A 27,064-nucleotide genomic window follows, 5' to 3' on the forward strand; every position below is an offset into this window, starting at 1 on the left:
GGAAACGTCGTTTATTTTCTATTTGATTCTCAACTAACTCTTAGAAGACCTTTATTCAAGATAAAGGTTTTTATTTCACTGAATACACAGTGTATGCCTGGTGTAAGTTTATTTTATTTCTGAATGAGGAAGAATCACAAATATAGGAGAAAACAATGGTTTGGAAAATATTTTATTATTTTTAAATCAGAAAGACAATGTGAAAAAACAACGTCACCACATCACTGAAAGATGGTAGGAGAAACAGGCTGCAAACACCACACAAGAAAAAGGCATTTCCGTGACTCATATACATATTATATACACGTTTTTTACAGGCCAGGTAAAAATATAGACCTCGAAGCACTTACGGTTGTCAGTCATTGTTTCTGACACCGCCAGACATTCACATGTAGAAAAGCCGAGGAACAGCTTTCACAGATTTATATTGAATATTTATCATGGACATACCCTAAACACATAAAATACAAAAATGCTTTATCTGCCAGATTACATAATACATACAATCATCTACGGTACATAGAGAGAATTCAAAATCCATACAGGTCCACAAAGTAAAAAAGAAGAGGAGAGAAAGACATTTCTGAATAAATAAAATAACTGAAATACATTGGCAGAAATGTTCATATTGCAGTAGGTTGGTTGTCTGTTTAGTGTCTACTACGTTGCCAGCATTTAATCCGGTGTGCACTGTGCACAACTAACGTGTCTGTTGTGCAAATATCTGTCTCACTGTATTAATACAAACACTGGACAAAGCATATGAAAAACAGCTGTCTCTATTTGACTGCTCACATTGCATTCACAATATAACTTTCATATTTATAACATTTGTATTATTTCTAGACCAAAAGATCCACTTTTGGGATGTTAAAGTCAAGATGTTAAGATGTCTTAGTGTGGTTTAGAGGAGCTGAAAATCATTCTTACCCATAATAATGGTCAGAGAAAGGCAGTGATTGCTGTGTCTTGAGTCCATAAACACAAATTAATAAATAATAACCCCACGGAAGCAGAAATGAGAGTGAAGCCGAAATTGTGAAGAGAAAAAAAGGAAACTAGATAACCTTTAGAGAAAATACCCCAAGCCAACTGTGAAACTAAGCCACTGAGAGCCGATCAAAGATCAGTTTTTGGGTTATACATTTTAGAAGCTCCAATCTAAAAGGTCCATTACACCGAGCAGATAAAAAGCACCACATGGAAGAGTGAAATGAATATGAACATTGTGTGCAAGGTTTTATAACAGTAACATCATTATAGACCCAGTAACTTTGAACAGAGATGGGATAAAAATTGACTATAACACGTAAAAATTTTAATCAGGGCAATGTAAATCATACTGTACTATAGCTCTCTGGAGTTAAATGTTATCATAGGTATTTTCTGACATTCACAAATGATCACAAATTGTTCAAGTTTAGAAATAGTGTATAAAATCTGCAGCGTAACCCAAAAAATAAAGCCAGTAAAATAGCAAACTGCACATATTTGATTTTAAATTCAGCGCCAAAACAGACATTGATACAAATGCTTTAACCCCTATCTACTTTCAAATTACAAACTGTAATTTTAGATCTAGTTTTTAACTGATATGAGCTTGCTGTGGGGTAGATACTTTTTTTTTCTAGATTAAACTTTGTGCAGCATTAAGGTGCATTATCAAAATGTTCTGTAACTTGATTTAATGTGTAACATCTGACAAAGACTTGAAGTCGCTGAAATGCTTCAAACCAAAAGAGCAAGGCAAAATACAATTTACTTCACAATACCCATTAACCCAAACCCTAGGACTTCTGTCCACAGGTGCACATTTTTACCAATTTGATTTTTAACAAAAATTTTGAAAATATAAAAAAAAAACACCTTGATTATGCATAAATACTGCATCCACTGGGAAGCTGTAAAGAAAAGTTCTTCAATACAGTCTTGTGAAAGACTGACAATGTACTTCCTTTGCATATTCTATCTGCATTTTCTTTAGGTCTGCAAAAGATTACATCGGTCTCAAATGTGCATGATGCAGTTCACAGACTACTGTTCAAGACTACAGTCAGCCCTTTATTCTAAATACTTCAAGACTGCAATATCAGTCTTAGATCTGTGTGTAACCGAAGCATCGGCTCAGACTATTGTTTGAGTAACGGCCAAAGAGAAACTGTAAGTAATGCCTGTCAAATGATAGATCCATTAAACCCCATTTCCTCTGTTAAATGCTATGGGCTAAATGGAAGTGATAAAAGAAAGGCAGCTTCTTTGAGAGCTTTTATTGAGCCGAAGGCTCTTCAGGTTTTCTTTCCAGCTCCTCTATAAACTAAAGTGTTCACATGTGCCCTGGTAAAGCCCATTAGTGTCTATTTCTTTCTTTCTTCACTTAGAGTATTTAATCTGAGGGTGAGTTTAAAAGTACAACTGTATTAAAGAACATTTACATGGTTATAAAGGATTTACATACTGTCATTTGGAAATCAGCAATGACTGACCTTAAGATTTTGCATTTATCGACAGTACAAACAGCTAGAAGAATATAAATTCAGTTTATATTACTTAAATTCAAATCACTTGAGTCTTGTCTAAACACTATATCTGAAAATGCTTAGGTTTTTAGGAGTAAATAAAAAGAAAACATGCATTGTGTAACAAAATCATCTGTAGATCCGAAATGATTTTTCATAAGCATTTAGATGTTGGTCCAAGTGTTTGGAGGCCATATAATTTCTGCATCCAGTTTTTAATACCAACGCGTTGCTCTCAATATTTGCATTAAGGCAGATGATTGGAAGACGTCATGGAACATCAATCATTCTGTCAGACTACTCGTTAATATGTTAGTTAAAAGACACAGCTGCTGTGCCACAAGAGCACATTAGTAGCATTTTAAAATGTACAGGAACACAGAATGAATATTTACAGAACTATATACACAAACACAGCACACAAATATTAGGGGACCCTTGGCATGGCAGCAATATGCGCAGTGAAAAGAGAGAATATGGCATGCAAGCAGGTCCTTGAGAGCTGATTGGTCCAGTATGGAGGAGCAGGAAACTAAATTCAAGTGACAGATGCATAGAGATTCAAAGGCAAACCAAGCATCTGAATTAAATGAGAGAAAAATCTAAAATCTACTTAGTGGCACCTCAAAGAAGGCAATCGTAAAGCAACTAACCATGAAATACTTAGCCTGAATGTGGAATAGTTCGAAAATACAACGCGATTTTTTCTGTAACATTCAAATGCATTAACTTTTTACAAAGTGGAAATCCTATTTGGTCATTTTCCCCCCTGTATTGTTGTTGCTCTTAGGGCGCATGCTGTCTTCAACACAGAAAGAGCTGGAAAACTCACCAATGAGATGCTCTCATCAGATCAAAAAAAAATAAAAATGAACCTTCATATATGTATATACAGAAGCCACTGAGAAATAGAAGTTGTCTGCTTATCTCTGACACACACTCCGTCACAGCATAGTGCCATTTGAGATAAGTGTACTGGAGCGCTAGCAGCCATTAGTCCGACTCACACCAGTTCAGAGAGAACCAAAAGGTTTAAAGGCCTATATAAATAAAAATCTATGCTAATAGAGATTTATGCAACATAGCCTCCAACGATACTATAAACTGGTGCCAACTGTGTAACATGTTTTTTCCTCCCAGCACTTGCTAGGAAGAGAAAACTAAAGAGTTCGTGCATCCTGCTTGCTCTGTTTGAAGTGTTTAAGAGCGAACAAAGAGTGCGACTGAGATACTAACATCACTTTTCGAAGAATTTTGTCGTGAAAATTGGTTTTAGCAGCATTTCCTGTGCAAGAGAAAGAGAAAGAACCACTAAAACTCTTCGCTCAGTGGCTTTCCTTCATTCTTTCAGTCTCTCACTCACTTTTAAAACATATTTCAATGTGCTGAGGCCCTGGAGTTCTTTCCGAAAACCCCCATCATACCAGCGCTCAGAAGCGCCCCTCATCTCTTCTGAGGTTCTGCGTCCATCTCTTGTTTAAATGCTCTGCTCTTACTGGAAAACAAAAATAAAAAAAAGCATTTGGCCTTTAATAAAACAAAAATTTGGGGATCAGAATGAAATAATTTTAGTCACATATATAAATTTGTTCATTTAAAACTTACAAAACAAATGTCCGTTTCTGGGATGATGTCTTCGAGAGAAACAGCGTCTTCGTTTCTTAACTGCTCATCTAAGCATTCGGCTTCAGTGCTGAAGAACACAGAACATATTAACATTTTGTCTTTATATACACACCCTAAACAAGTTCTGTGATTGGTAAAATTTTCATGTTTTTGAAAGAAGTCTCCAATTTATTTGATCAAAAGCACAGTAAAAACATTCATATATTCATACATGTTTTACATTTGAATATATTTTTAAATGCAATTTATTCTTGTGATGGCAAAGCTGAATTTTCAGCATTACTCCAGTCTCCATGCTCCTTTTGAAATTATTCTGATATGATTTACAAATCCTTGGGAACTTTTGGAATAACGCAAGTATGAAATATAAATACAGCATGAAATATATCACACCGTGCAAGTGGTTTTGGATTTTTTTTTACTTTATTCATTATTAATTTTATTCATTCTAAAGACACTTTAAAAGTTTTTTACTGTCAGTTATGATCGATTTAATGCATCCTTGCTGAATAAAAGTATTAAGTTCTTTAAAAAGAATGTTTCTTAGACGTTCGATGAGAGGTGGTGAGATGAGAAGTGTGTGTTCAGTCTCACCTGAGAGGGGCGCTGTTGTCAGGCTCAGTGACTGCAGATTTGTGCACCTCCACCCCTACCGACCTGTCAGTGAGCCGGCATAATTATACGTGCAATAAACTACACAGAAACAGAGAAACAGTGACAGATTAAGATGATGTGCGGAGGTACCTTTGAGGAGGGGAAGATGATGTCCTCCCTGTGCTGCCAGGCAAGGAGCTGGGCAGATTAGTTGCAGCAAACTCACTGGAGCTTCCAGCCAAAGGATCGGTTTGTGAAAGCAGGTCCGGTCTGTCCGACTGCATGCCTGAGAACAACAATCACACAGGGAGTTACCACTTGATTTATGCTCCAAAGAACGTGCACGATAAAAGCTGATCAACTCATCAAATAAAATAACAATTTTTACAGTGATGTCTGCTGTTTAACATTTGATGTAAGGTTAGGATGATTTATTGCAGCATCCCAGCTATTGTTTTTTTTTAACCAGGGATGATGTAAATCGTTTGGGTTGCATTCCTCACCACTTTCTCCTTCTGTTTCGGTCTGGTTAAGGTGAGTACGGTACACCAGTCTGGCATCAGCGACTGTCTGTCCACCAGAAGCAGAAGCAGAGCTTCCCATCGGAAGCCGTCTCACAACACTCGAACAGCCACTACGACTCTTCTTTGAGGGAGATGATTTTACTGGGAACGAACAGAGGGTTAGGATGTAGACATCACAAAAATCTTAAAAACTAGGCCCATCAGTTTAACGTGGTAACTTAATAATTAGTTCTGACAAAATAACGTGATCAAAATATTTGAACACAGTTAATGCACTGGGCCCCAAGAGAGCCATTCACTTCATTCCTGCCATTTGAACGAATCGAATGAAGACATTTACCGCCACCTGCTACAAGATTTAGTAAATAATAATATTAAAAATAAAAAAAAAAACATTAAAGGGATAGTTCACCCAGAAAATTTAAATTCTGTCATCATTTACTCACCCTAATGTAATTTCAAACCTTTCTTTTGTGGAACTTAAAAGCTGTTTTGGTTACCAATGACTTTCATTGTATGAACAAGAAATACTGAGATGTTTCTCAATTTATCTTCTTTAATGTTCCATAGTTTATGTTAGGCTGTTTGTGTGTAATACATTTTGTGTTTAATCAAATAAAATTGTTACAAATTTTTTTTTCTCATTTAACACAATAACTTTAATCTTTTGTGGGTATTTTCAAAGTCAAATGTATTTTTGTGATTAATTAGATAAACAATTTTAATCTACTGACAGCCCTTTCATTGTGGCCAGCCTAAGGCACACCTGTGCATTAATCATGCTGTCTAATCAGCATCTTGATGTGCCACACCTGTGAGGTGGATGGATTATCTCAGCAAAGGAGAAGTGCTCACTAACACAGGTTTAGACAGATTTGTGAACAATATTTGAGAGAAATAGGCCTTTTGTGTACATAGAAAAAGTATTAAATATTTGACATCAGTTCAAGAGAAATGGGGGCACAAACAAAAGTTTTGTGTTTATAATTTTGTTAAGTGTTTATAAAACAATTGTGGATATGGATCACTTTTAGAATGTATTTCTGAACTTTTTGAAGCTTGAATGTTTTGGTGGAATTTCTGACTCTTCTTTTGATCTCTCAGGTTACAAAAATATCTTCATTTGTGTTTGGAAGATGATTGAATGTCTTTGGATCAACATGAGAGTGTGTAATTGATGACTGAATTGAACTATCCCTCGCTGGAAAAGCTGAGGTTTTATGAACTTACATGCTTTCTTAAATACTGTATTGCACATAAAATGCTGGAATCGCTCAGCGTAGAATCCGGGCCGATGTACAGAGACTGTGTCCTACAACGTAAAAGACAGAAATGCTATTTATCTCATACAGTAGCAAATAAGTGTAAAAAAAAAAAAAAACGAATGCTTGCTTTTTACCCCATCGTGAACCAAGGCCTTCCAGGAATGCTCAATTTTTTTTATAAATCTGAAGGAAGAACAAAAGTAGAGATATTAATGATGGTCACGAACACGTGAACACTCAACAGTTGACTGTGAGTAGTCACCTGTATGACTGTAATATGTCGATGATCCCAATATAAACAAGTATTCTCTCTCCTTTATTGTTGCGTGCAGGGATTCCTCCCAATCTACGGACAGAACATCAAATTGAATGTGTTAAATATGACTACCATATACTGCAGCCAAATGTAGAAAACATACAAGGGCAGACAGGATAGGTATACAGATGAACTGCAGGCTTCCATTGAAAATCAAACAAATACATAAGTGGGTGAAAAATAAGATGTTGACTAACTGGTCTTCTGTTTCCAGGGCTCCTTTTCCTTTGGCCTCTCCCTGTATGGACTCCATTGCGGTGCTGTAGAGAGCTTTCTGAGCCTGTGGCCTCCGGTGGTCTGGCGTCACGGCCCCCTCGGACCCCCCACACTCTACTATCCCTGCTCGCTCACGACATGCCTGATCTGCATTATGAATCCCCACCAACAGACTGTAGTCCATAATCTTAAAGCTCTGCAGCAGCTGTCAAGTACAGAGATAGATAAGCAAAAAATACCTTGCATTTGACAAAATTCAATATGTATATATGTATTTTTGTACACATTTGCCCCAAATGGTTTAAATGGTTATTAATTAAGGACACAGGATGAATCTTTTTAAACTTCTGCAGCCAGAAAGATTCAAAAATGTTGAATTAAAAAAATAACATCTAGTTTTAAATGATTCATTTATATGCCCCAATTAAACTATACACAGTAATAAAATGCAACATTTAAATTTGATATGTTACTAATAAAACAATTTAATACATGAAGAACAAATAGAGATCCTTCGCATTCTTAATGGTCAATCATAAAGTGCAATCAAATCACTGCAATCAAATAACAGTTACTGTTTTAATAAATATTCAAAGTCTTTATAGACCAAAAAAAAAAGTATGGTATATTGTGAATATTCACTAAACATTACACTAATTAACATCATACTAATAATGGATTCTGGATTTCAAACTAGCATGCAATAACACTCAAACACAAGCATGCATGCTCACCAAACAGTCCCGCTGGATGGTTTTGGAGAGGGCGTTGTAGTTGTCTGGTTCTAGCTGGATGCCCTCGGGCATATCCTGGATGAAATCCAGATCTTTGAAAGTGGGGACCCTCTTGTCTCTCTCTTTAGGGGAGGCACGCCGCTTGCAGGTGGAGCCCTTCAGGTCGTATTTGAGGTGCATAGGCACACTGCAGGGCAACAGGTTATTCATCACAACGATACGGATGTTCTTTCCACCGGCCTGCACGCAATACAAGCCGTAAAACTTCGGGAGCAGCGTTCTCTTGTTCTGATTCAGATTCTGAGGAGAGAAGGAGAAGAGAATAGGTGAACAAATTCTGTAATAGCAATCTGAGTTGCAACAATTTGACTTTGAGTGTAATAGTTTCTGATTGAGATGAAAAAGAACTCATTCTAGACAGAAGTATCTCAAGTAAAACTCACCATGAAGTACCCGGGCAGTAGCTTCTGCAGGAACTCTGCCTCTTTGTGCTGCACTGTTTTAATAATAAACTCATCATCGCTTGTCACATAAAATATGGATCCACTCGCTCCAGGGTTGGACAGTTCGATCAAAGGATCGTTACACAGAGAGTACTGCAGACAGAAAAAAACACAAAAACACATCAGGGGAGTCCCTTAGGAGAATGAAGATATAAAATCACATGTTCCATTTGCACTTTTTTCTTGTCTCGAGTGTCACACGATCCTTCAGAAATCATGTTAATATGCTGATTTGATGCTCAACAAACATTTCTTATGTTCACAGTTGAAAATGGATGTGCTGCTAATTTCTGTGTAGAACACAAACAGGGCTTTTAACTGGCACTTTAATTTAAATAAAAATAAAAATAAAAATATTAATTTCTTTAAAAATATCTTGCTGATATATGTATTTGTAGAGAGAGTGCACAAAAATGATTAATCCATTTAACCGTCATCATTTTCTATCAGCAATACATATTTAAATAATATTTAATGTATATTTCATCATACCGTAATCTTTATGTAAAGATTTTATATAAACTTTTTTTAATGGGTCAATATAAAACCGATAGTTCCAGTCCTTGATTCTGATTGGTTGAGCCGCATTCGAAGCTGTTGTAATTAACTCTACAAACATACACCTCTTTTCTTTCTTTGTCTGTGAAACCACAACTGTTTCTGAGGAACTATATTTTTGGCACACATAAAAATAATGTTTTTATTAATATAATAAAACATTTTTTTTTTTTGTGAAACCTTGCTACATATATGGAATAACCATTTTATAAAAGCAATAACCCCCGTGAAGTCATGGTTTACAGGGAATTTATAACAGCTACATTGGGTTTTATACTCTGCTCCACATTGTACTATAGCTGTTATAAAAATTTTATAAAAAAGGCTTCTTGGGGCTTTCTGCTTTATTATACGAAACATCAAGATGCGAGTGTGTTTGTGGTTCAGCTAACCAGATAATCGTCAGGTCGAATGCCAAAGAGCTCTCTGAAATATCGGAAGGCGATGGGGGCGTAGGTCTTAAACCTGAAGTCACCATGGTGATGCGCTGGGGTCAAATTACTTCCTTCACTGCAGGGGGAAAAAACAGAGACAGGGTTATGAGTTTCTATATTATTACAATTTTACTTATTTATATAAAAAAAGTTAAAAGACACTGACATGGTTGCAATCTCACTCCGTTTAAAGACACATAGACTTAACAACAGTCAGCAAACCAATTTAAATCTATTTGAATGGCCATAAATATATTTAAATATATCCTTAGAACACGATTGAGTATTTCTGGGAAATATATACACAGGTGAGATATGTTTTCGTACACACCTTGGGAAGAAGATGCTCTCTACTACATAGAAGTCCTGCATGAGAACATCTCTCTCTGCTTTCTGACTGAGGCTGCCCACAGTGTGTGTGATGCCCAGCTGGATGGCTCCTTTGAGGGCAGATGAGGTCGTCTACAGGCAAATAAAAGAGTACACGTGAGAAATGAGTGCTAACAGAGAGGACAGACGGGAAACACTAGATCCGCATCACAATGATTGTTTTAAATAACCTACAAATGAGCTGTTATGTAGGTGGTGTGGGAAGATAATGCATTTTATAATAAAACCGTAATTTCCAGTAACACGAATGCTGGGATGTGTCATTATTAGTGAGTGGGAGATATAGTTAAAAAAAGGTTCTTGATATTTTCCACTCTTGACAATAATTAATGTGTGTGTTTATTCTAAATATTTAACCCCTTAAATGTCACTCACATTTTTTGAACATAGACTTTATAGTGCATGATCCAAACTTATTTTTTTATAATTCATGAATGAAACATTTTTGTAACATGATATTGATGTAACATTTACATAGAAATGCAATGTCTGATTTTAAAATGGGTTTTAAAGGATGAATTTTGAGATTTTAAGATTCTCGTCATAAATTAATCTATTAGTTTTCATATATAATTCGGGAGTCTTAGACATTTCCAATGATATGTAGTTTGTCAAGATTAGATTAGATTTAAATCCAACAACTTAAATCCTAAAAACACATTTCAGTTTTACAGACTAAGTCAAAAAAAGCAAAAAATATATACATTTTATGTATAATTTATGCACAGAAATGCAAATGCTCAGCAAAATACAACATTTAAAAAAAAAACTCTTTAAAAAAGTTAGATTATTTTGTAGGTTCATGAAAAGAAATGAAACTTTTCAACTTTAAATAATTTCTTGCTACTAAAGTTAAAATAAGAGATGGAAATAGATACTAATGCCTTTATTATAAGGATACATCATGAAACTACTCTATGAAAAAAAACTTTCCAGGAAATGTATTGGGCAAATAGAAAGAACCTTAAAATCACTGATTTAAATTTTACATCAACATTTCAGAACATCATATCTCTTTTTCCTTTCCACCTCCACCCTTTGTTCTGTTCCTCTTTTTTTTCAGGTTCCTCTTTTTTTTTTTAAGTTTTCTTCTCTTGCCTTATCAGATGACACATTATTACATTATTATTATTATTATTATTATATCATGATATTTTATACTGTCCAGGGCAGGCAATATTGTATAATATACAATCAATATTATATTGCGATAAGAGTAAAAAAAAAAATAATTACAGGCAAAATATTTTAAACTTATATAGCTAGACAAAGTGAGGGATTTTTTATTGTGCCATTGTTTTTAAAAATAATGGATTTGTAGATGCGAGGATTCCGCCCAACAACGACGATTTGTATTAAAAGTGTCTGTTAAATAACAAAATGTTAATATTGTGTAAATGTAAATAACAAAACTAAATTGAAATTTGAAAAACCCCAAATCAAATAAGTAACACAAATAAAAGAAAACTCTTCGATTAAACAAATTAAGGCTTTGTCTGTGCTCTTTTTCATTTAAAATTAGAGGTAATACTGCATTTTAATCATGATCCAAACAAAGATGCTGCATACATTAAATTAAATTAAATTTATGCATTTAGCAGACGCTTTTATCCAAAGCGACTTAAAGTGCATTCAGGCTATCAATTTTTACCTATCATGTGTTCCCGGGGAATCGAACACCCAACCTTGCGCTTTATAGCGCAATGCTCTATCAATTGAGCTACAGGAACACTATATATGTATACATATGTATGTATGCATACATGTAATAGGAGCAGTTTTTAATCTAAATTATATTGTATAATTTGAAGCAAAAACAGAATGGTTTGACTTCAGTTTTGTGAAACTATGCATAAAAAATATTTGCATGAAACAGCGAATGAGCTGAATGAGGTGCAGATTCACTCTCTGCCAGCAGGTGGCGCTTAAAGAGTTTCCTTGGTTTCTGCTGTAAACAAAGCAGCGTTGCACTTATGAACTTTAATATGCATTATACAGAGGCTAAATGAAAAAAAAAATACATCTAAACTTTTCTAAAGACACAAAAAAAGAAAGTTAGAAAGTTCCCCTCAGGTATACATTCATATAAACTCCTACGCATAATTAACTTGTGATTTGATTTAGCATCTCAACTGATTTGAATCGTCACATATTTGAATCGATTTTCAACCGGCTCACGGTTAATTGTTACATCACTACTTATCAAGCAAGTGGCTGAATGATAAGTGGGAAAATTATGCAGTGTAGTCTATATAACCCGGCAGAGGTTTATTTTGCTAAATAATCTGCTGACTGTACACCATCCCTCAGTTTGGGAACCACTGGAGTAGGGGATTTGCGCTCTATTAGTTTGGTCTGTTACGATGGTCTGTGTTTGATTACTAATGCCTGTGTAGTATGGCGTTCCACACAGAGGACAAAAACGTTCAGCCTGGTCTCTTTATTGTCATTTGTGTACAAATTTGCAAAGCGTACCAAACAATATAACTGCAAAATTTGAATTCATGGATATATAACGGTATCCACGGTATAGCAAAATCCATATCATGGAACAAATACCAGTGGTCATGTTCATACCGGTATAGCGCCCACCCCTTCTGCAAGCTGACCTTTTTGTAAGTTGTTTCTCCTTTGGGGTCAACTCCTCGGTGACCGATAGTCTTCTTCATACTCTGAGATGATCCCGGCCCCTATGTAGAGAGACAGAGACACAAATGAGTGACAGAGGGAAAAAAACATCTGGTTTCACATTAATAGAAAGGATTCATGAGGCTTTAATGCGGTCCAGGTTTCTGTTTGTCAGGTGTTTCCTTGAGTCAAACACAGTCACACACATTCCTGTCAGACTGTTCATCCTCTCACTGCCTTGATGATACATGTGAATCTTCAGTTGACAATGAGAGCTGTGTGTGTGTCTATGTCAATATTTGCCCTGTTCGAGTTCCTTCTCACATGACTGTTTGATCAACACAGGAACAGTAGGTCAAGCTGACTTCAGCCTGCAGGGCTCACATGCTCACATTCCTCTACCAATGTCCAGCAACTAAAATACACTCAGACTTCGGTGAAACTGTGGACACTGAGCTGAGATTTTTACAAGTGCTTGTCTAACAGAGCAGAAACTGAGATGAGAAAACAAGGGAAGGTTAAAATGTTTGCATGAAGCACGGAAACCCTAAGTACAGAAACCAGTGAGAACCTGACATCTGTTTTGGGATAAAGTAAGAGCCGGTGCTATATTGTGCATAAATTCATGACTTAAGCCAAATGTTAACCATTAAGAGAACACTGGGTTTACTATACAGCAGGGCATCAAATGCCTTTTCACTTAAAAAATGGTCACTAAACTGGCAAAAATGAACACTAATGATGAATTAACAAAAAGACTGTTGCTACAAACGACTACTTAAAAAAATATATATTTATATAATCTTGCTACTGAATTGTCATTATGCAAACAGTGTAATATTGGGTATAATTCCAGAACAAATCATAATAAGTTATTTTGATGAATCTACAAAAGAATCCTGATTAACTATTCCACTTATCAGGTGTAAGTTCTGATGTCTACATTGTTTGTGTATGCATTTTGAATATGTGCTTCCCTTCTAGTTAAGTCATTCTGACACAAATAAAGCCAGTAAAGCTATAATAAATAAATAAATAAATAAAAACAGTAACATGATTTAATGGAAAAAAATAATGTGACGAAATGAACAAAACTGCATTAACCACATTTAGAATTTAAATAGCTATTAAGAAATAAGCTCTGTGAATTACACAAACTGGTTTTGTGTAGTCTAACAGGAGATCAGTCTTACCTCCGTCATGGTCATCTTTCGAACTTCGCTGGACCCTTTAAAGTTAAAGGGAGAGAGAAAGAAAACAAAAATCAATTTTCACAGTTGGGAATGGAAAAAAAAATATAATATGAACTTCACAATTACTGCTGCTTCTCTTCTCCTACCTGAAGCCAGTCTTTTTTTACTGGATATTTTCATATTGATTAGTCCATTTGTCATTTAGGTTAGCTATCTATTAGTCACTTTTAATTATACACTATTATTCAAAAGTTTGAAGTCAAATGAAAGATGCAATAAATTTGTCAAAAGTGACAGCAAAGACATTTTTGATGATTTAAATTTTTTTTATTTGAAATATAGGCAGTTCTTTAGAACAAGTCCACATTTATCAACAAATCCTGAAAAAAAGATCATGAATTCAGGAATCATGATTCGCTAAATGTTTTCAACATTAATAATAATAATAATAATAGGAATTGTTCCTTGAGTGCCAAATCAGTGTGATCTCTGAAGGATCATGTGACAAATAAAGACTTAAAACTTATTTTGAATTGTAATATTTCACAACATTATTGTTTTTACAGCACTGTTTTACAGATCAAATAATTTCACGCTAGACAAAAAAATCTTGTCAACCCCAAACTTATAAATGAATAGTGTGTGTAGCTTTGTACATCCTGAAACACTAAATACTCGAAAACGCCTCCGGTCTCACATTCAAAATTGAATCTCTTCTCCACTAGAAAAAAAAAGGTAAAGTTGTTACAACCGGACAAGGTCACAGGGGGCAAAATCTGTCATGACACCAGGGGTGCGAGACGTTTAACAGACTGTCACAGCAGATGCTTTGTGGACGCTTCATTCAATAAACAACACAGGACAGTCTTAAACACCCAGAGGACTCAAATTCATATTTTTATAATGGCAAAGCTGTTTCGCATTTGATTCTGAATGATCACATGTCTTCAGGTGAGACAGAAGTTATACAACACTGCCTATTGTCAAAACAAACAGACTGAGACGCACCGGGCAAGGACAAAAAGTTAGCACGGTTTTATTGACCCATTTGTCAAAATTAGGATTACAACAAATAGGCTGCACCTGGACAAGTCAGAAATTGTTGTTTTATCATGTTATCAGTCAAAGCTCTTTGCCTCATGATGACTACTGGCACCACTTTCATCTTGGGTGGAGAAACATTTCTGTGGTATCATGATCATCTCTTTGGTACAGATGCGACATATTTGTCGTTGCTGATAAGTTTACGTAACGGCATAAAGAACGCATGGATGGTAACTCACCCATTTTAACATGCTTTCCCAGACAACCAAATTCTTGCAATAGCAATGGATCTTTTAAGTTTGAGTGAGGACAGATAAAGATTATTTCAATGGCTAGCAGATCAAGACACATGAAAGGACTTGCGATATTGACACGTCATGTCAAGGTTGAACAACATGAGATATGTTCAAAAGAGACAGCATTTAACTGCTTACCTTGCCATCTCACCATGACGCAGACCAATTAGCATAAAAACCGGTAGCTACAATATGGCCAAGTACACAGTGTACAGTTTCAGGAATGACAACTGCATTTAAATAGGAGAATGAATCCCCAAAATTACATTTTCAAATATTAATAATCAACACCATATTAATCAAAGTAATGCAGTCTTGTGAGTTTGGTATCTGCTATTTTTGACAAAAGTAATGCTACAGTGACTTATTTTCCATTTTTAAAAGCAAGATCTGGCAACACAGAGTAAAGACAAACCTCCTATCTTGTAATTTCTTGAATCCACTTATGCTTTTACGCCGTTGATTTCAGTTCTGTACACCATGCAGAATTTCTGTAAATACATTTTCTGGGAGTGAATCTGGTTGCAGAATCCGAATGCCATGCCCATAAATTACTGAACTGTGTATGTGTGTACAGAATAGGATTAAGCACAAAAAGGTGAACTGACAATCAAATTTAACCCCAAATAATTTCAATTATTATTTAGTTAATCATCGCAATCTCAAGAGTGAGTTTTGTTCGGTACATGCACAAAACGATTAAATAGGGATTCGCTACCTTATTTGAATTTGGTTGTCACTTCTGAAAGTCATGTACTTTGCCTATGTAAAGCCTTATAATGTCCAGGAACCGTTATACATTTACTTGTTCCCACAGATTGCTGGACCATTTCATCATCAGTCTGAAATATCAGTTCCTATTCCCATCTGCCTCAATAACACGAATAGAGTCACAGTTACAGCTTTCACTTCCCCCAGTCAACAAGCTTAACTCGCCACTGCAAACGAGACCATGCAAGAGACAAGCCATTGTGGTTAATTGTTACTCAGAGTCTCTCAATCAAACAGCACAATAGAGCCATGCATATACCTCTCTGAGAGGCCAGCAGCCTCCAAAATGGAGTCCTTAGATCTGTAGGGGTGAAACAGTTATTTTAATTGGGACGAAACTGTCAGCACTTAGACCAGTGTGTGCTAAAATTATCTCTTTGAGTGGTTGAGAAGCTGGAAGGGTGTTCATTTGGATGGGTATTAGTTGTTTTGGATGGGTGAGTGTGAGTGCTTGTTGTTTGATTGAGGGTTTGTTTGTTTGGACAGATGGATGGGCATTCGTTGCTTGTTTGGATGGGTTTTTCTTGATTGTTTTAATGGGCGAGTATTTGATAATTGTTTGGATGGGAATTTTTTAGGGCTAGGCAATATGGGCAAAAATTAATTTCTCTGTATTTTTGTATTTGTATTTAAAAAAAATCGGAATTTAATATATATATATATATATATATATATATATTAAGGGTGTAACGATACGCGTATTCGTATTGAACCGTTCGGTACGAGGCTTTCGGTTCGGTACGCATTATGTACCGAACGGTTCGTTGGACTAATTAATTATATTTGGAAAAAAAAAAAAAAATTTGAAATATAATGATATGCGTTCAACAAGGTAGCCCAATAACCCAAACGACGTAACAGGCAACGCCCCGACACCCCCGAAGAAGAAAAAAAAACACCAACTTATATGTTTATGTTAGGCTACTTAGTCAGGCGTTCGCTCACTTAGTACGCGCTGAAGGCTCGTTGCAAAATGGCCAATGCGTTTAACAGACCAGAAATAGAAGATCCTCCAATAACCAACAGGTCTGGTGTTTGGGTGCACTTTACCAATCGATCGGGGCATCCAAACAAGCACGGAAATCAAAATGGACTAGTACTGTACTGTGTCGGAATTTTCTGAGCAGTGGTACAATTAACAGGCCTGCACGTTATTAAATAGAAGAACTGTTATAAATAGAACATATGCATGGGCAGTTTTGAAAACTCCACCTACTTTGCTCTTGGCATAGTGCAGAGCAATCGCGTTGTATCCGAAGGGCAACGCTGAGCCCAGGGTCCAGCGCCGTGCATACAGCGCCCTGTGTGAAAGAACCTTCAGCGCGTACTGAGTGAGCGAGCTCCTTACTCTGTAGTGGAAAACGCAGGTTTTAAGAACATGCTTAATGTAATTGAGCCCCGTTACAATATTCCTTCACGAGCCCATTTCAGCCAGACCGTACATCCTGCTTTGTTCCAAAAAACATAAGCCCTATAGAGAAACAATTGAGTAAAAACACACTCAATATAAAGAGTTATAGAGTTCCATATGAAAAGTTACATCTTTGTATTTGTTCATAACTACTACAACAATATAACATTTTTATTTTTTTTAATATAAGGAGCTGTTTTTGTTTTATACGGTATGCTGCTAAGAAAACACCATAGAAGATGGGTAAAGAATAGCTCCATCATTGTTCAATGTAAAAAAAATAAAAATAAAACATACTTTGTTAGTTTTAATAAATACCACATTTTTTAAAATCAAGTAAATTTATCTGCCAATTTTTTCTTTTTGCTGTATCTAAAACGAACCGAACCGAACCGTACCGAACCGATATACCGTACCGATATATATACAGACAGTACTGTGCAGAAGACTTTTCACCAACAAAGTGACAGTAGTAAATATCAGTAAATATCAACAATATTTTTGCCATTAATTGTATCCAGTGAGATTTTTGTTTGCACAAGGAGTCTGACAGCAACCAGTGCTCCACACAGAGATCTTTTCTCACCATTAGGGCTGCACGATGTGTCGTTTAAGCATCGATATTGCGATGTACGAATCCACGATAGTCACAGCGCAGGATGTGCGATGTAGGCTATCGTAGTTGATCCGTTATTCATTAACTGTACGGGCCAGCTGCTCCCCGGCCCTTGACGAATGTGGTTCGCGGATTAATTGCACAGTTTAACCATCATAGTTTTTAAGTCCTGTCAGTTTAACAGGGCAGAGAGATAGAGAGCGCAAGAGAGAGAGAGAGAGAGAGAGAGAGAGAGAGAGCGCGTGCACGAGAGAGAGAGAACGCGAGCGAGAGAGAGAGAACGCGAGCGAGCGAGCGAGCCCCAGCCGCACGCTCACCGTCTTCAAACAACACGAGCGCTGTCTTGCTCTCTCTCCCTCGCGCATATTAATCACTTGACACAATGGGGTCGATGTTTAAATCATTTAAAATGAGAATGTAAGTGTGCTAACCCCATTTTTGTTTGTAAGAAAAAATGTGATTAGATTTCATATCGCAATATATATCGCAGAAAAATAAAATATCGCAATGTCATTTTTTCCCAATATCATGCAGCCCTGCTCACCATCATCAGTCTCTCTGTAAAAACATGAAGAAACAGAACAAACTGAGACAGAAGTCTCAATCCAGAAGAACTGTGCCACTAGGTGCGTTAACATGGACACTTTTTGCTTCCATCGGAACTAATTCATTCCGATTGACGAATCTGAACGTGGTGTTTACATGAATGCTGAATAAAGTGATCGGGTTGATATGCGCGTTTACAGGTCACAAGCTTCTGATCGGATTTACTCTTTCGAAATGCGATCACTGCATGAATGTACAGAGTTCCCCGCTGCTGTTGCATACTGTTTTAAAAAGCACACGTGATATTTATCTACTTTGGGTCCTAATTAGGCGACGACCAGCACATGAACTGTTGTGTTGCTTAACGTTACATAAAAAATAAATAAAAAAAGGTGTAAAAGTGCCCCTTCCCGCACCCAAAACTAAACTCATCTGTAGATGGGGAAGTCGTGGCCTAATGGTTAGAGGGTTGGACTCCCAATCGAAGGGTTGTGAGTTCTAGTCTCGGGCCGGACGGAATTGTGGGTGGGGGAGTGCATGAACAGCTCTCTCTCCACCTTCAATACCATGACTTAGGTGCCCTTGAGCAAGGCATCGAACCCCCAGCATAAATGGCTGCCCACTGCTCCGGGTGTGTGCTCACAGTGTGTGTGTGTGTGTTCACTGCTCTGTGTGTGTGCATTTCGGATGGGTTAAATGCAGAGCACAAATTCTGAGTATGGGTCACCATACTTGGCTGAATGTCACTTCACTTTTCACTTCACTTTAGATGAGAGTTTTAAAGGGGACTGGTGGAACGTGGTCCTGTTCCACTTCACATCCGCTGAGTGAAAGGGGAGTTTTATAATGACAGGACACTTATTTATGACACTTTATTCAACAGGAAGAACAGCTCATTCCGTCATACGTCATTACGCTATTTCTGCGTCACTGCGCATGCGCAGTACTTTCCAGTTTCGGTTTACAATCCGATTAAGTGTTTACATGTCCTCTCACTCGGTTACAAAAAGAATAAACCACCCCTTACAATCCGATCAAAATTTTTGTCGGATCTGGCCAATTCAATCCGATTGACGTGTTTACATGTGACTATTCTATTCTGATTTTGCTTATGATCAGATTAGTAGTATCCATGTAAACGCAGCTACTGTCTCCAAGACACTTCAATAAGCCTACTTGCAAAGCTATGTGAAAAACAACGTGCAAGTGCACCTTGGACGAAAGCTTTAACGTATAGAGTGGTCACATCAACTGTGGATTTAATTAAGTTAATAGAAGTTAATTAATAAAATATATTTATTTATTTTTGACAGCATCCCCACTTTTAAATTTTTACACAAATGAATAAAAACGAGTTATTAAGCTATTTTGATTACCCCATCACAGCCACTTTACATTCAGTGCTATCATAATAATCGACTTACTTCCAGGTTTAATATTCTACATGTCACATTTATCGTCCAACTAAAAATATTTCAGCAAAATGTATATTTTAGTCAGAATTTTTGTGCTCGTTTACTGAAGGCTGTAAAGTTTTAGCAGAGAATCCTCATGCACACCTGAGGACAAAATGGATAGGTGCTTGTTGTTTGTTTGTTTGGGTGCTTGTTGTTTGTCAGATTGGGTGGTTGTTTGGGTGGGTGATTGTTGTGCGTTTGGATGTTTGTTTGTTGTTTGGATGGGTGTTTGTTTCTATAGGTGAGTGCTGGTTGTTTGGTTGGATGGGTGGGCGTTTGTTGTTTGTTTAGTAGGGCTGGACAAAAGTTTTTTTAAATGACGTCGATTCTCAAAAGCCGTGTATCAATCTTTTTTTTTTATTTCAGCAAAAATGTAAAAGAAGCTCTGATTAATGTGAATCTTTTCATTAGTCTTCTACACTAGATGTCACCCTCTTATTTACTTTACGCAATGTTACAACAGAAAACCTGTCACTCATTCAGTGCTTGGCGGAGTCATGGCGGAGATACTGTTAACAAGAACCAAGAACAAAGCGCAATTTGCAATGCTCAGGTTAAATTCTATAGTAATGCTACAAATCTGTGGATGCATTTGACATCACGCGTAAAGGTGCCATAATTTATACAATGAAAGAATGAATAGCGGATTGTGCAACGCACTGTTTTCATCCTTTGTCATCTCACTATGATAATATGAATACACTAATTTCATCCACAGCTGCTCTGAAAGTGACTTAATTAGCATTTTATTGTTTAATTTGACAAAACTACCATCATATCACATAAACAGCGGCTGCAAGTTCTTCACGGCAAAACATCAAAATAAAAGTTTAGTTTCACGTGAAGAAACTGTCAAAAATATATCTTATATATATCTTGTATCTTGTAAATATATCTTGAGTCTTAAGACTCAATGTGACAATAATGCTGCTACTGCTACTAATAAATATTAATTATTATTTTTAAAGGAATAATCACATTTGTTTTCTTTTTAATTTTAACCGTAAACCTCTGTTGTGCAGCACTTTGTTTGCCAAAAAATAAAAGGTTTTTCAATTGATTAGGATAAATTAAATAGTTTACTGAAATTAAATTAAATTTAACCTATAAAAAGGGTTTAAAAAAAGGCCTGTGCTCTTAATTTCTTTTATAAATTCACCATTTGTAAACTGATATTTATTGTTCTTTTTTTCAATAGCATTTGTATAAAAAATATATTCACAGAATCTAATAAAAAATATATTTTAAAAATCCAGAATCGAATCGAGAGCTTGTAAATCGAAATCGAATCGGAACATCTAAATCGATACCCAGCCCTATTGTTTAGATGGGTGTTTGTTGTCTGGATGGGTGAATGTTTGTTTGGCAGGGCGATTGTTTGTTGCTTGTCTGGGTAGGTGGATGTATGTTTGTTTGGTTGAGTGGGTGTTTGTTTGGATGAGTGTTTGTTGTTTGTTTGGATGGGTGAGTTTTTGTTGTTTTTCTGGATGGGTGTTTGTTTGTTTGGTTGGGTGCTTCTTGTTTGTTGTGGATGGGTGTTTCTTTTAGTGGCCATTTGTTGTTTGTGTAAATGAGTGTTTGTTTGGATGAGTGAGAGTTTTGCTTGTCTGGATAGGTGGGTGTTCGGATGAATGTTTTTTTTTTTTTAATGGGTGAGTCTATATCTGGGTGTGTGGCTGTTGGGTTGTTTAACTTGTTTGTTTGGATGAGTGTGTGTTGGTTTGTCTGTTGCAGTGTTAATTTTGACACGAAATTTTAATTTAGTTTTAGTCTTAGTCTTTTGACTATAATTCTTTTTAGTTTTAGTCAAGTTTTAGTCATCTGATTTGTTTTAATTTTAGTCTTATTTTAGTCGACTAAAATTGCTTGGTATTTTAGTCGACTAAAATTGCTTGGTATTTTAGTCGACTAAAATAAGACTAAAATCAATAACAGATTTACTAGACAATTTTTTACAGCTGGTATAGGAAACAAACTATATAATATATAACTATATACCAAAATATATAAAACACAAATTCAACTTTATTTCAACACAACTGTGTCTTTATTTCGATTCAAAAGCTTTTATGCAGCAACAAACACTGTCATGATAATGTAAACAATAACTAGCTGCCAATTGACCATCAATAAAAGAAAAATAACGTTAGGTCCAGGACCTTAAAGCTTACAGCTGAGCTGAACAATAAGTGCATACATTTAAAGTAAATATTTAATAAGTTGGCAGCTAGGTGGATAAAAAAAGTAACAAGATTTTATAAGGTATTCATTTGGCTAGCAATATTGTATGTTTTAAATACTACAATATTGCTAGATTTGTATGTATAATGATAGGATGTGAACATTCATGTTTCACATGACTAATATAGAAATATTTGTGATATTGTCAACAAGTAGAACATTATAAAATATACTAAACATTAGTATTAATCAAATGTATTTATCATGATATTACGTATTAGTATTGTGCTCGCATCTAATTTGAAGAAGGGGCTATTTTACAGTACTTTTCAGTTCGTAATATTTAATGCTACAACATCTACGCACTGCACTATTCCAATTTTGCTTAGCTCAATAAACAAAAGAACATCGTTGTAAAATTACATTTGAGAAAATGTCCGGGTGGCTCGTCTGTAAATGTCTTTTCAAATTGGTTGTGTTCTTGCCACGAATGAGCGCTCTGCGTGCTTTACACTTTGTTTTGTTCGTCGTCAAACGTGAAGTGAGCTGTGGACATTTTGTCGCTCTTTTAGACAGTAGGGACTTTAAGCAACAGCTGCGAATGGAACGGCTACAGCGACTGGAAGTTTGCCGTCACACCGCTGTAGCCAAGAACGTAAAAGTCACTAAGCAACGGTAAAACAGAACAGCGCAACGCAGCATTAATTAATTTATTGAGATCCAAAAAAATATATAATTTAAAAAAGCAAGAGAAAGATTGCTTTTGGCGTTAAATGACAATCTTTTGTCAGAAGAGGAGTTTTTAATATTGTATGATGTAAATAAGTCTAAAAACATAACATTTATTTACCTAACCTCTCACGTTGTAGCGACTCCGGCAAATCAGCTGTTCTCCCGTAGTAGACCGTTAAATTAGAACGTCACAAAGTAGCAGTTAAATTCGCGCAGGCGCAATGGGCTAGTTGCATATCTCCGCCATCTTGGATTTCCGGTCTTGCGAGTGTGTGCGTAGGTATTTCCGGTTGTGTTTAAAGTCAGTGCAGAGAACCAGAGAAGTCCAAATATTACCTTCTATATGTTTACAGGATTTATAATATCACTTCATATGCAAATAAGATATACACTGCTATTATCACTATACTACAAATGTTAACTGAGTCAGTGGATTTGAAACCTGTATGTTTCGGTCCGGTGAATGAATTAAATACACTAATGTTCACTACTGTTCACGAAATGAAAGTTGAACTCATGGTGTGTATACACAGCTATATAATGTATTTTATCTTACCAAATATGTAAATGTACAAATTACTTATTTCTCGAAGATGTTTGCATTGTTATTATTATTTTTTATATTAAATATTTACCTCGTGAGACGTGGGCTGCGATTTATCTTCAGAAGTATCCATTTCTCAATTGTACACATACATCAGTCTGTTTCATCGTTATTTTCACAAGATTATTTTACACAGTAAAAAATACGTGACTAATTTTAATATCTGTTTAATCTGATAATTAATGCAAAACAATAACAATGGCTACTCGTAGACAGATAATGATTTATGCTGCAGATCTTTCACAAAACAAATAAACAGATAAAAACACACATGAATGCAAACAGCGATCTTTTATTTAAGGCAAACCTACCATAATTATATTACGTTTAATTGTACAGTTAGTTATAAATTATATCAAATAAAGTTAATAAAACGCTTTATCAGAAATCTCTGTGCGTCTTGTTTGACAGTCAGAAACATTTATCTTACTTAACAGAACAAAACCAGCTCTTCGAAAATGAAAAGTATTGCATATTTGAGAGGTTTGTGTTTGAAAGAAGAAATCCCTGTGGACCTGACCTGATGCTGATCCACATAATCAACAGAAGAATAAAGCAATCTCCGCGTTGTATCTTGATGAATTTCCACACAGAGGTACGCAAAATATAGGGAGGATGTTTCCCCATGTTTTTGATATACCACTATCGGCTGTTAAATTTGAAAATCTTTAATTATATACATCTAGCCAAGTTTCGTATGTAAGTTTCCCTTACAGTCAATGCGAGCGTCGCAAGACCGGAAATAAGTACGCACACCCTCGCGTCGCTGAAGCTCACCGGCGCCATCTTGTGCACCTAGCCCATACAACGCCAGAATGGCGTTGCCGTTCCACCAGAGGCTGTTGCTTAAAGTCCCTATCACCTCTTCGAATGCCGACTTCCCGGGAGCTCATAAAAACTGAAAACCTTCGCTTCACGTCTCAATAAGTCAGGCTCTGATTGGTTCTCTTCTCTCATGCAGTCTGTTCTGTTTTGCCGGTTCTTTTGCTCATTCCTCGCATCTCTCCCGTCTGCTGATTTGATTTTCGTCACAGTCTATTTTCGTCTCGTCCTTTATTCGTTGACGATAATGTCAATCAATTTAGTCATAGTTTTAGTCTCCATCAGTGCCTTCTATTTTAGTTTTCGTTTCGTTTTCGTCGGCAAAAATATATTCGTGACGAAAATAATGACGAAAATATTTAGTCAACGAAATTAACACTGGTCTGTTGGATGGGCAGATGGGTAAAAAGATGGAAGAATGGGAAGATGGACAGATGGATGAATGAGTACTGGATGGATGGATAGAAGGATGGAAGGGTGGGATATGGGATAGGGTTCGGATATGTGGATTGATGAATGGGTACATGGATAGAATGCGTATATGGATAGTTTAGTGCAAGCGCGGATGAATAAGTGTATGGACCACACAAACAGATGAATGTTTTCTCAGAGGAAATGTCTCATAGTAATGACACATGAATTACACCAAAACCAAAAATTTAAAATGGCATCTCACAACATTAAAGCAAATATAAATGTATAATTTCCTTCTTTAACACAATTTTTTTAAACAATTGACTGGTTCTGTTTTGCATTACATCCTTAAACCATGAAGCAAGTGTAATGACCACTATGAGAGGACACATGGCTCATCTTTTGAGCTAGTCTATATTTAGGCCAAGCTTAAAGGGGTCGTATGATGCGATTTCAATTTTTCCTCTCTTTTTGGTGTTATAAGCTCTTGGTGCATAAAAAAGATCTGTAAAGTTGCAAAGACTAAAGTCTCAAACCCAAAGAGTTATTTTTTTATAAGAGTTAAGTCAACCACACCCTCCTAAAATGGCTTGTTCTAACACGCCCGACATGTCAACATTTATTACATAAACACATTTCTTTATAACAAATACACAAAATAATGTTCTTTTTAGCAACATCATATGACCCCTTTAAGAGATTCACGATCTCTCAAGAGTGGTAGGGAACAAATCTCCTGCAAACACAAAAACAACACACACATTTGAGGTCATGAATTGCAGCAAGATGCTTGTGAGATGGGATTTTAGATGTTCACCAGTCTGTCCCATTTCATCTGAGCTGGTTTTTGTTCCATTTTCACATTTATATTTAGAGCAGAAGAACAGCCCGGGCCATCATCTAGACAGTTTGCGTGTCTCTGAGAGCACTAAAAATACTTCCAGTAGAGTGCTAACTATGTCCTAATGTGGGTTACCAACACAAAATACCATGATATTCTGAACTAACAGACAAAACCACCCAAATAATGACCACATAATGACTTCAGCAGCTCATACAAGTGAAGTCAATCTCCCCTTCATTTCCCAAGGGATGTTATTTTTAATCAGCGGTCAATGAAGACAGACAGAGAGTCGAAGAGAATAACCACGCTCAGGACAAGCACTGTTAATGCCATTTACATCCAAATAACCAATTAGCTAACGCACAAACAGAAACAGTTTCAAGTGTCAAAGGGATGAATGCATTACGACTTTGTCATGAGTTTTCTTACAAACTGTTGAAACAGATTAGCACTCAAACACAGTGAGTGTAATAATTATTAAGATTACATATTTAATCAGCACCAAGTGACTAAATAACTTTCAACTCCAAATAAGTGTTTGTGCTACACATCTTTTTTAAGAAAAATGTATTGTCCCTTACTCAATAATTATGGGTGCGACTGTGGAAGGTACTAGCAAACTGATGCAAACCTGGGTATTTAACTAGCATTGAGCTACTTGTATAATATTAAAACGATTTAAATGTCGTTTTGTTTTTGTCTTAGAGAAAGGTGTTAATATTCCACATATCATGTAAATTCTCATGACATTTACAAAAAGGAAAATATAATGCTACCATGCTAAATAAAGATATGTGAACAGTTTGGATACAACTGACCAAACGCTATCAACTCTTATTTAAAAACAAATATGTAATAAAAATTTTTTTTTAAATCTAAATAAGAAATTAGCGTGTTGTGCAGTTGTTGAAACTCGACAACGGGGAGAAATGTAACTTACGTTACAGAGAATGGCTCATTTAAATCCAAAACAAACCAGTGTAAAAGAAAACAACCGAAATTATTTTTAACCGAATTGTATTGTTAATGTAGGTTTTTTTAAATTTATTTAAATATTAGCTCTGTTATTTGTTTGATATGTCTGGGCTAGTTACGTTAGCTTTTAGCACGTTAGCCACAGATCCACATCATCGATCTGGATTATTTCAGGAAAACCTTCACATCATAGATCAACTAATTCAATACATCACGCAAACACGTATCTAATACATTACATATACGTTATATTTACAAACTACCATCTATACTAGATTATATGTTTTTTTGTCGTTGTAGAACAAAAGGCTTGATTGAAGCCAGTAAACACACTGAATCAATCCAGTGCTGGTAAAAACTGTGGATCCATGCCAACAGATTAACACGAAAACACACACACGCGTCCATATCCCTACAGAACCACGATGGTTTACAGTTCATTTACCTGGAGGGGCAGACGAGCCCGTGTCGGGTGGACCGGCGGACGCCATGTTGGGGTTTACTGTCTGGACCCGATCTGTCTGACCGGAAGCAGACAGACAGAGTTGTGCCCGGTTCCGCTCGGTCTGACTCTCTGCTGGTACCCTTTACTGAAACTGTGACTAATAATACTACAAAAAGAGTTTGTGACAACTATCTAAACAATCTGTCATTCGATATTTTATACGAACATCAAATGTATCCAACTTATAATTAATAATTCAAATGAATACAATATAATATCCGCGCTTTATATAGCTCTATATAGATACTGACGGCAGTCTCGTCTAGTGGACGTCCGATGGGTTTGTGAAACAAATTCGCCAAGCCTTTATGTACAGGGCTAAAAATAACAAGTGTTCACAGAACAGATA

The 27,064-nt window shown here is 36.1% G+C and overlaps 1 protein-coding gene across 2 annotated transcripts; it reads right to left on the minus strand.

The window, feature by feature from the left end:
• Window positions 1-156: 156 nt before the first annotated feature.
• Window positions 157-26,938, minus strand: pip5k1ab (phosphatidylinositol-4-phosphate 5-kinase, type I, alpha, b). Of its 2 annotated transcripts, XM_052577699.1 has the most exons (17): window positions 26,656-26,938; window positions 15,868-15,909; window positions 13,498-13,532; window positions 12,286-12,366; window positions 9,618-9,748; window positions 9,245-9,362; window positions 8,235-8,387; window positions 7,792-8,091; window positions 7,039-7,262; window positions 6,788-6,871; window positions 6,660-6,708; window positions 6,491-6,572; window positions 5,240-5,401; window positions 4,887-5,022; window positions 4,737-4,799; window positions 4,122-4,209; window positions 157-4,011 (listed from the first exon to the last, which is right to left on the minus strand). In XM_052577699.1, exons 1-17 carry the CDS (start codon window positions 26,699-26,701, stop codon window positions 4,009-4,011), a joined length of 1,797 nt encoding a protein of 598 aa, XP_052433659.1. In that variant the 5' UTR covers window positions 26,702-26,938; the 3' UTR covers window positions 157-4,008. The 2 variants fall into 2 exon arrangements, with proteins under 2 accessions (XP_052433659.1, XP_052433660.1); XM_052577700.1 differs by lacking the exon at window positions 15,868-15,909 and having other exon boundaries at window positions 26,656-26,934.
• Between the last annotated feature and the right edge of the window lie 126 nt (window positions 26,939-27,064).

Source organism: Carassius gibelio, chromosome B16 (genome assembly GCF_023724105.1).
Source record: "Carassius gibelio isolate Cgi1373 ecotype wild population from Czech Republic chromosome B16, carGib1.2-hapl.c, whole genome shotgun sequence".
NCBI classification, from domain to species: Eukaryota; Metazoa; Chordata; class Actinopteri; order Cypriniformes; family Cyprinidae; genus Carassius; species Carassius gibelio.